At 32.4% G+C, this 11,077-nt stretch overlaps 1 protein-coding gene and 1 pseudogene across 1 annotated transcript; both read right to left on the reverse strand.

The window, feature by feature from the left end:
• Positions 1-1,987: 1,987 nt before the first annotated feature.
• LOC145041716 (protein SUPPRESSOR OF npr1-1, CONSTITUTIVE 1-like) lies at positions 1,988-6,760 on the reverse strand. The gene is made up of 7 exons (XM_078989877.1): positions 6,673-6,760; positions 6,044-6,511; positions 4,347-4,967; positions 4,180-4,248; positions 3,823-4,047; positions 2,965-3,708; positions 1,988-2,858 (listed from the first exon to the last, which is right to left on the reverse strand). The coding sequence occupies exons 3-7, from the start codon at positions 4,680-4,682 to the stop codon at positions 2,247-2,249; spliced, it is 1,986 nt and encodes a 661-aa protein (XP_078846003.1). The 5' UTR covers positions 4,683-4,967; positions 6,044-6,511; positions 6,673-6,760; the 3' UTR covers positions 1,988-2,246.
• Positions 4,700-6,492, reverse strand: LOC145009784 (toll/interleukin-1 receptor-like protein pseudogene; annotated as a pseudogene).
• Positions 6,761-11,077: the final 4,317 nt, after the last annotated feature.

Consider the following 11,077-nt stretch of genomic DNA (forward strand, 5'->3'; position numbering starts at 1 on the left):
GCGACACAGCGCTCTTCTTCATCGTCACAAACAACACACAACATATTTACTCCTCAATCTCGATGACATTATCCTCACCACCTCCGACTCTGCTTTTCTAAAATAGGTTATAGGTACACTCTCACAAAAGTTTACAATAATTGATCTTGGCACTATGCATCATTTTTTGGGCATCTCAGTTACTCATGAGAAAAATAGCCTCTTCCTGTCATAGGTCGAATACACACGTGACATTCTTCGCCGCACAAAACAGGACCTTGTGTAATGCTTACTCCACACTCTTCGACACTTCATCCATGGTGCCAGTCCCCTCCTTCTGACGATACCGTCTACCACAGTCGCATCGGTGCATGTCATTACCCTACTTTTGTGATGCAGATTGGGGGGGGGGGGGGGTCCTACTTGCCCCAATCCACTTTCGATTATTGCGTCTATCTCAATGAAAATCTGTGTCATGGTTATCGAAACGAAAAAAATACCATTTCACACTCGAGCATTAAGGGCAAAGGACATGACCACTGTTGTAGCCGAGACTTGGTACTTATAAAATCTACTACTATAGCTTCATGTACGCGTGACCACGGTAACGCTAGTCTATTGGGACAATGTCTTAATTTTTAATCGATAGAAAACCTTGTTTAGTACCAACAAACTAAACATGTTAAAATTGATATTCATTTTGTCTGTGAAAATGATCATGTGGGACATATTTGTGTTCTTTACGAGCCAACAACATATCAATATGTTGATATTTTAACCAAGGGTCTTTTACGAATATTCTTTGAAAGGTTTTTTTCCATTTTTAGTGTTTGCTCATTTCACGCTCCAACAACATATCAATATGTTGATATTTTAACCAAGGGTCTTTTACGAATACTCTTTGAAAGGTTTTATTCCATTTTTAGTGTTTGCTCCTTTCACGCTCCAACTAGGACAGACTATAAGTCAATATATCTTTTCCATGTGTTTGATATGTATTTTAGATAATGATTGTTATAAATTATTTTTACTATTGTACCATTCCTATATAAATGGATTTCCTGTTGAGTAATATTCAAGGATTATTCCATAAACACTTTTAGTTATATGGTTAGTATGCTCGTAGCAGAGGTTGAAAGGTAGCATGTGAATGCATTCTTTGTAAGAACTATGACTATGAATATCAATCAACAAAATATGATGAAGACATTTAGTGAAAGGGAAACATCAAAAATGATGTAAAAGACATTTCTTGTTTGGAATTGTGAACTTACTCTAGTTGACATTTGGTACAAAATTACTTGAGTCTATTGTTGTTTTGTCTTATTTTTTTTTAGTGTTGATCATGATATATTATTAATAATTTTGTATCATAAAATGTAGAAGTATATATAAAAAATTAGTGGATTTTTGTTAAGTTTAATCTTCCAAGGGCTTTTTGTTTTTTTTTCTCTCACCCTAGGCCTAAAATATGTTAGAAACGTCCCTTGGAGTGAGTTAATTTCCAACACAAGGAAAAGTATAACTCTTTTCTTTTAAATGCTACATTGTAATACTCGGTTACCTTTGTTGTTGTTTGTCTAAATTTAGACGACGTGGATGATTTCATGGTCTCACCAAGCAGGCTTGATGTGAACTCCAAATTTTTTCTACGATTGATGATTTTGACATCTCTACAATCTTGTAAATTTCCTCCCATTTGTTTTTTAAAAATAACAGAGGGAAATTAGCAAAACCCAATAATTACACTACATATAACCAAATTAGCATCGAGTACCAAAAGGTTAATTCGGATTATAATGGTTAGGTTAATGTTTTCACTTATGTGAACTTATGTGATATTTGGTGAAGAATAGGAAAAAACATTGGTATTAAATTTTATGATATCATTGAAGCAATGGGAATGGGGATTTGAGATGTATATCAATTGTGTTTGAATTATAGGTATATTATTGTAACAGTAGAGGATTATAAAAATCAACTATTATGATAAAACAACTCACAAAGGTAGGATGCAAGAGTAGTCTCATTCATATTATTCATGTAAGGAGTTTTTGCCAAATAAAAAAAAAACATTACAAAATAGTATAGAGGAAATTTACCTATTCAGGACCATGCATGATGCATCTAACAAACTTTAACTCAGTAAATGATGGATTCAACTGCATAGGTCGACCTGTCTTTCTCCATCCTCGAACCTTGTAACATTGTGTCAAAAGATAAACTTTCTTTATTTGCAGCATAAATCTCACTACAAATGCCCATAATTAGCTTGACAAGAGGGACATGCCTGTCCATTCAATGGTATCACCAACTAAAATACTAAACCAACCAGCATTCAGTCTACCAACTTCCATTAACTCAAACAAATCACGGCGACAAAGATAGTATGCTCGTGTGCTTAATTGAAATCCAGACAAATCTCCTCCAAGAACTTCTATCCATTCAATGTTATTTTCCAAGTTTTCCTCGGCTACTTTATCATCAGTATAAACAAGGCTCACACCACATTCATGAACCTCCAATCCATTTATCACAGCGATAGAAACATTGACTTTATCTCCAATGTCCAACGTGTTTCCAATTGGCCAATAGCTTAACCATATACCAACTTCACCCAATTCAGGTTTGCCAAAGACTTTGGGGTTGTACATCAAATCAACACCATTGGTTGTATTGATTTTACAGAACCATACCCAATCATCATCACTTGAAATTGTATATTTGAAAGTTACATCAACTCCTTTGAGCCTTTTATTCTTGGGAGGAGGAGGCATGTCAAAGGATAAAGATGATGACTCCGATACATATGTAGACTTCATGTTTGGATCCTCCATGTCTGGCAGAGATGTGCTCATTATATTGAATTCATACAACATCTATCCCATGCAAGAGAACAATATTTTAGTCACATATAATCAGTTTATACGTGGTATCTTTGGTGTGCTCAATCTCATGTAAGTATTTGAGAGAGAATCAACGTACCTGGACACACGAACTTCTTCCTTTGGTGAGCTCGTCATCACCAACCAAGCACACCTCATGATTTTCATATTCTTTTAGCCACTTCATATGTCCCAAATCATTTCCTTCAAGTTTGGTTATAGGCACCAATTTGATAAAGCCTTCAATTTCTAATAAACTAATACAGCCTTCATAGCCAAATTCTTGCAATGTGAATCGATGTGATTGGAAATTTATTTCCTCCAGTGATTTACAATAGTATATATACAATTCTGCATGTGTGCTTGGGAGACATGGAAGCCTTTTAAGCATTGAACATGAAGTCAAATCTAGGACCCGAAGATTTTTAAGATGGTCATAACAAGGCAGAAACTCAAATAGACTATAGCCTAAATTCAAGTACTCCATACATTGTTGAGCACTGAAACTCAGAGGAAAAGAATCAGTACAGTAAAGATTGCAGTCATTAAGGAATAAGCGGTGTAATGAACTTGGGAAGGAAAAAGTAGGTTGTTTTGTAATTTTTCCACCAGAGGTAGAAGCTTTTAGATCTAGATCTGTTTTCACACTCTTGCAAAGATTTTTGCATCCTGTCATATTCAGTAGAGTAAGATTCTTCAAGTCTCCAATGGTTTTGCATACACGAGTCAGACTGCGACAATTCCAAAGAATCAAAGTCTGTAGATGAGGGATCATGGACATGTTGCGGATTTCAGATAGATCATGCGAGTGTGTAAGATTCAGAATCTGCAGTGACTGAAGAACCTGTTGCAAAAGTAATAAGATTAATGTAGCAATCAATCTCTGCATAAAGAAAGACAATTAAGGACTGAGAAGCTAAACCGATAATGCACTAAAAAAGGATGCTGAGTTCCCTACCATGGGTGCTTCAAATACTTCCAATTTGCTATAGCTCATATCTATAGCCACCAAATTTCCCATGAATAAGTCAGAGGGTATGGTTCTTAAATCGGATCCAAGCCAGCAGAGCCATCTTAAGTCTTCTGAAAAGTTCCCATAGGTCCCGGTGAGCTTCACAAAGTTTAGTTTGAGCAATTTTAGTCTATCCATCTTTTGAAGTGCATCTGTCTTGAGGTTTGATGGCTGCAGATTCATCATGAAGACAGATGTATAGTAAACATACTATCAGATGTAGATTAAATATCTGTGTGTGTGTGTTTAAATATACAAAATGTATGCACGCACGTACTTCAGCTCCTAGTGATTCTGTATTACCTTGAAAGTAAACATCTGTTTATCTAGCATTTGCATGTCAAGTGCTAAACCTTCCATTGATTTTGAACCCTAAAAGGAAAAAATGAATAAGTTGTAAAATTGAAATGAGAAGAGCGTGAAGAAAAGAAAAGTAGGATTAACTTATATACATATAAGAAGCATCTTACCTCTCCCTTAGTCAATATTTTATGAGATTCTCCACTAAGCCAGACTCTACTACGTTCTATAGGGAATCTTGATTCTTGACGAACTATGTTTTTCCCCATCTCTTGAACCAATCGATGCATCATCAGTTTCTTGTTTGGTGAAACAGAAAGAAGGCATCTGTTGGATAGACTTTTGATCCCCGATAATGCATTGTAATCGTGCTCCAATATCTTTACAACATAATCCATGTCTACGCCAACAAAAAAACAAGCAATATGCAAAAATAACTCTTTTTCTAAGTCAAACGACAATGACTTATAGCTCATGATAAGTACATTTTGAATTCTAGAATCCATTTCTTTTTCCAGCAAATTCAATTGGCTTTTCCAATGCCTTCAACAAAACTCATGTTTTCATATGTTTTCCAATTTGAATCGTAAATATATTTGGCCAGTGTTGTCTTGCCACTTCCACCCATGCCACAAATTGCTAAAAATTCAACATTGGGTTGATTTAACCACATACTAATCTTGGCATATCGAGTGGCCATCCCTGTTATATTGGGTGGGAGAATAACTTCTCTGCGATCCAGTTTATTGTAAATGACGTCAACAATCTCCTTCAGAAACTCTGCTTCAGACCTGGAATAACATGGAAAAAAAAGGGTCAAATTAATGGAGTGGTATTTAGAGATACTTTAGTATAGCTAAATTTGACTTCCACTTAGGTTAATTTCCCAAAAATGATAAAAATTTCAATTAATAAAGCGTCACAGTATTTGTAATGCTATAGAATTTATTTATTAATTTAATAGAAAATACATTACTAAATACCAATTTAATCAATATAAAAAAAATATTGGAGGCCCATTGTTCTATTTGAAGGGATAATACAATTGTTCCCTTAGAGTATCTTCAACCCTACTCCAAACTCCACTTTTTCCTCTATTTTGGAGTTAAACCATCTTCAATCCCACTCCATTTTGAAACATTTTGATTTTGGAGTAAAGAAATAGTAGTACTCCAAATATGGAGTTATATTATTTATTTTTTTAAAATGGAGTTGAGTTTTCACTTGTCAGTTCTAGTACCTCATATTTTAGGTTCATCAATTTCTACTTTGTTTTAATTAGGTAACTTTAATTTAAAAGACATTAATCAATCATACATATAAAGCTAACATTTATTTATCATCTTCATATAAAATTTAATAAGTGTTTGAAAAATTAATAAGTTGAAGGTCTTTTGTGACAATCTTTATAATTTTAAAAAAAGAAAATATACTACAAATATGTTTTTTGCAATTAAAAATGGAATAAGATTAGAAATGAAATACTAGTATTATTTACTCCCTTTATTTTACTCTATTTTAAAGTATAAAAAATGAAGTGTTGGAGATGGTCTTATCTTAACTACCTAAATCAGAAATTAGCATGGATCATAGTTCTGGACTTTGGGGGAATTTTTACAAGAAATAAATAAATAAAGAAGAACACGATATGAGATCTAGATAAGATTGTCTTAAACCTATATATGATACATCATTTTCATTTTTTTTTTTTTATCACACTAATTACTAATTCACCTACTTTTCCAACTACTATCTCTTACCAATTCATAGGTTAGAGTATTGATACGTATATTAGCAAATAATACACCAAGTATTAGACGGCTAAAATATAATAAATCTAGAATTAGGAAGGGACAAAAAGGCATACCCAGACAAAACCATGCCGGCCAAATCAGCAGCCTCTTTGAGAGCTTTCTTCCACAGGTTCACGTTGTGATCTGTCCACCTTGAAGAAGCTTTGACTTCGATAGCGAATGTTTTAGTATGCTTCCTCAGATCCGAAGGATCGACGTGATAAAAAACAGGTAGAACAAAGTGATTGCACTCCGTTCTTTGTTCTAGGATCAGGACAAGCTCGTCTAGACACCATGTTGAAGTTGCATAGTTCTCTGAGAATACAACTACCGAAGCCCTAGATTCTTTGATTATTCTCTTGATCTCCGGCATCAGTTTTTCGCCTCTTTTGATTTCTTCTTCATCCCTAAAAGTACTAATTCCTGCTCTCCTTAGTGCGTAATAAAGATGATCAGTAAAAGAATGACGAGTATCTTCGCCGCTGAAGCTTAGAAAAACATTATTAGAACCATAAGAAGCCATAATACCAATAGAATTGAATCTGCAAGGATGGAAATTGGAAAACGAAGTCAATGGAAAATTTTCGAAAGAATACAGAATGAAGTAACGTTTAAAAAACATAGGTCTTTTCTTTAGTGACCCTCATCAATCACAAAAGGAAGTAACGATTACAGAATAAAATCTAAATCAACATATACTCACATAGAACTCGAGAGTTTTGAAAGGGAAGAGGAGACCGAGAGAGTATAAACGACTGGCTCTAGAGTAAAAAGAAATCCTATACTGTCGCATGTTATCTAAAGGCAGAACTTTCACTTTGCCCCTTCCTCTTCTACAAACCTTCTCTAAAGAGCTTCATGAGTTCCATTTGTCGCCAATATTCTGTATACTTTATAGCATTCCACATTTTCTTTTAGATCAAAACGTCCCTTTGATTTTAGTCCCTCAAAACCAAACAAACTAAGTTAGAGTCTGCATAAAAAGGTTAATAATGACATAAAATAAAAAGAAAACTACATAAATAGTCCCGTGGTATATTGGTTTTGACATGTCCATATAGTATATTTTTGGCAAAACAAAGATTTAAATGAATCTGAGAAAATATATAAATACAATGGATAAAAATAAATGATAAATATCTTAATTTTACTACAATAAAATTTTGATTTAGCCACAAAAAAATATTCGTGGCAAAAAGTTGAAATTTTGTAGCAAAACCTAACTAACTATGGAAGTTGTTATGGAATTTACTAATGAAATTATGTAGCTATATTTCTTATAGCAAAATGTTTTGATACAAAATTATTGTTCGGTAGCAATATTGCTAGATGTCTATAAAAACCTCTCTCTCTCTCTCTCTCTCTGAGTGTGTGTGTGTGTGTGTATATATATATATATATATATATATATATATATATATATATATATATATATTGGCGAATCTAGAACCAAAATCAATATGGTTCCTTATATAAATGAAATGGAAAAATATATGAAAATATATGTTTTTTGGCAAAAATAAGTAGTTTTTTATGTTTTTTTATATAGAATTATTGTATTAAAAAAAAATAAAAGTAGGTCCTAGGTCCTACCTTGAGTATACATATATATATATATATATATATATATATATATATATATATATATATATATATATATATATATATATATATATATATATATATATATATATATATAGCAACGCCAAAAAACAAAGACCAATGACAATTTTAAATAGGTTTTGAATGCAATATATATATATATATATATATATATATATATATATATATATATATATATATATATATATATATATATATATATATATATATATATATATATATATATATATATATATCGAAATAGCAACGCCAAAAAACAAAGACCAATGACAATTTTAAATAGGTTTAGAATGCATAGGACATAACCGATGACATCATGATAAAGATGGAGGAATCGACCAAATCTATCAAATGCATGGAATCACAGGTTTTCTAGTTTGGTCTCTCAAACTTGCCAAATTGACAATTTAAGCCCTAAATACAAAGTACCACTTGTCTAATTCTTTCAAGAATGGAGATCAAGCCATGGACTTTTTTATTATTATTATTATTATTATTATTATTATTATTACCGTTAATGGATTTTATTTGTCATAACTATTCTCGAAAACTAAATAATTTAATTATATAGCTCTTAATTATCAACTAATTCTTTTAAAAGAAATTAAATTGCTTCATATTTTTTTTTATGCATATAAATGTTTCTATCCAATTATTATGACAATTGTCATCATTCCATATTTTTTAAACTCAGTCATTAATGTTAAATTAGAAATATATCAAATAAAATTAAATTGAATTGTAATTTGTCATGATTTTAATAGGTATAAATAATTGTAAGCATAAAAGGTAGGAAGTAATCTAATTTCTCTTCCTTTAAATATCAATTAGCACCCTTTTGTTTAATTTGTTTCCTTTTATATCTTAGAATCCAAATAACTTTACAAAAGCAAATATCCATGTAATGGAAACTAAGTTCATTGATGGAGGATTTTGGGTCATTACAATTAAGCTCTTGAAGTTGCATATCAATCATCGCCTTAAATACATCAACGTCATAGTGATGCTAGTTGTTAACGTGAAAATAAAAAAGAATCTTTAATATATTGATGACAAAATGAAATAAAAATATCAAGTTGGTAATATCACATGGTACTAACCTGTGAACCTCTTTGACAACTGATTTCATTATAATATTCATCTTTCGTATCGACGATTTGAACATCACATTTATCACAAAACAAAGTAACATTCCCTAAAATTAGTTCCCGTCCTACATCCCTAATTTCTTGAATTGCTTTCTTAGAGTTCTTTAAGCACAAAATCAAATGACTTTAATGACTTTTAGATGTGAATTTCTTTAGCTTTACGATCACCATCACTATTATGTTTACAAAGCTCTTCAAGTACTTTAAATTTTAAGATTATATGTTCTTGATATTCAGTAGAGATGAAAGATGAGAACCTCATCGAGAGTATCAGATGATGGTTATTTGATGCCAAACAGGTACCACTCACAAGCCTACCTAAAAGCATACAAAAATTTAACTAGCATAACGTAACTAAACAATATTTTAATAATGAATGTAGTACAATTACAAAGACAACCTTTAGCCAATGCTACCATACTTTATTTGAATGTTTTTTTGTTAAATTATTTCATCGCTGGTAGGAAGATCCAATAATGTTTGAACAACCGAGAAACCACTTAAAAGTAATTATGAACCTTCATGTTGTCTTTTTGCAACAAACACTATGGCTAACTATAACTGGTGTGCAAAACAATGAACAAAGTGTGCATATCTTATTTCATTCATAATCAACGTCTTTAATATATTGAATGCACCACTCATGTTACTAACACCATCATAACTCTGCCCTCTGATATGAGTGTGGCTCAAATTTCATTTTGCGAGCATATCATACATGCAGCCTTTAGTGTTAAAGCTAAAATGACAGTAACATTTCCAAGGCCTACAAACATATCTATAATTTTCCTTTCTTTATTTTCAAACCACAACACTAATGCTAATTGTTCTTTACAAGAAATATCGTTTGACTCATTACTAAAATTCCATAAATAGTATTTTCCAAGATTTTCCATAATAACATTCATAACTGCATCTTAACATGCCTACACAATATCTTTCTAGATATCATTGCATTTCAAATGTGTATTTTTTGGAGCATTCTTTAACAAAACAGTAACATGATCTACATCACATAAATCGGCTAACTATTGTAAAAGTTCAAGAGAATACCATTATTATGTGATTCTTCCTTTTCTTTATGACCATAGAATGTTGATTCTTGATGTAATTGGTATCTAACATAATCAGTTAAAGCATTTAAACGAGTATGATTGTAACGTCCCATTTTTACAACTTAAAAAAACATTTTTATTTAAATAAATCCTCCTAGTTATAAAACCAATATATAATGTTCTTTCCAAATACATTTATTATAATTTCAGAGTAATATTTAAAATGCAAAGCCTTTATTGTTTTTGACGAATGTCTACAGTCACGCATTCACCTTCTCGAGATAACTGATGATACCTAAAACAATAAACAACTAGATAAACACGAAGTTAGTGAGTTTCCCCTAAAATACCTCATACAATAAACATACAAGCATGCATCGGTTCCACTCAACCACCGAGCTAGAATACCCAAGGTTTGATGGCCTATCGCCACATTCCAAATGCTCAACCGGAGCCTCCACCCCTTCGGCTTACAGCCGGCTTGCACCGGGTTTCTTGGCCTACAACACAAAGCAAGATTATATCAGCCTACCACTACCATATGTCGACATATAAACAAAATTAGGCACATAATACAGAGAAACAGTAATCACTCAGCTCACTCCCGCCTACTAGTCCTCCATGAAATATGTAACCATAAGTCGCCAGAGGTGAGATAGCCACCCGAACAAATGATCCTACTCTAGAGCCATAACTAAACAAGGAACATACAAGAAATCCAAGATAAAGAGTTCCCATAGTATCCTACATGACCACAGACAGCCCCTAGAACACTCCACTAGATTAGAACCAGCAAGTAAAAATAACATACAGATCCAACATTGAACTATAGCATAGCAACATCCTACGTAGCAGGATATCGATCGTGCAAATCACTACAACATAACAACATCCTATATACCAGAATACCAATCTAAAAGATCACTACATCATAATTGAAAGTATAAAAAATCAAGTCTGACCATCATCATGATATGACGTACATCTTCTCATGTCGTGATGTAACGACCCAAATTTTCACTTTTTATTAACCAAAACATTCACATAAAATACAACATGACAATGACAAATGTTTTCAAAATCCATAACATCAACATTTTATTTCAAATATCAGAGTGTCCCATCAAATCAAATACCGAAGAGTGTGTGCCATGCCATCAAGCATTGCCCTTGCCCTTAGGCTCAGATGCATCTGATATAAATCAACAAATTATAAGTTAATGCTTAGTGAGTTCCCCAGAGTATACCCCACACAGTCCACATAATCACATATACCATATTA

This window comes from Lactuca saligna, chromosome 1, assembly GCF_052625555.1.
Source record: "Lactuca saligna cultivar CGN05327 chromosome 1, ASM5262555v1, whole genome shotgun sequence".
NCBI lineage: Eukaryota > Viridiplantae > Streptophyta > Magnoliopsida > Asterales > Asteraceae > Lactuca > Lactuca saligna.

What these genes read in the sequence shown, in the direction of transcription:
- LOC145041716 (XM_078989877.1), bottom strand. Translation starts at nt 4,682, where the DNA reads ATGGATTCTAGAATTCAAAATGTACTTATCATGAGCTATAAGTCATTG. An exon ending in AACAGATGTTTACTTTCAAG is followed by an intron (nt 4,048 to 4,179) that starts GTAATACAGAAT and finishes ATGAATCTGCAG; the next exon opens with CCATCAAACCTCAAGACAGA. An exon ending in GAAGAAGTTCGTGTGTCCAG is followed by an intron (nt 2,859 to 2,964) that starts GTACGTTGATTC and finishes TGCATGGGATAG; the next exon opens with ATGTTGTATGAATTCAATAT.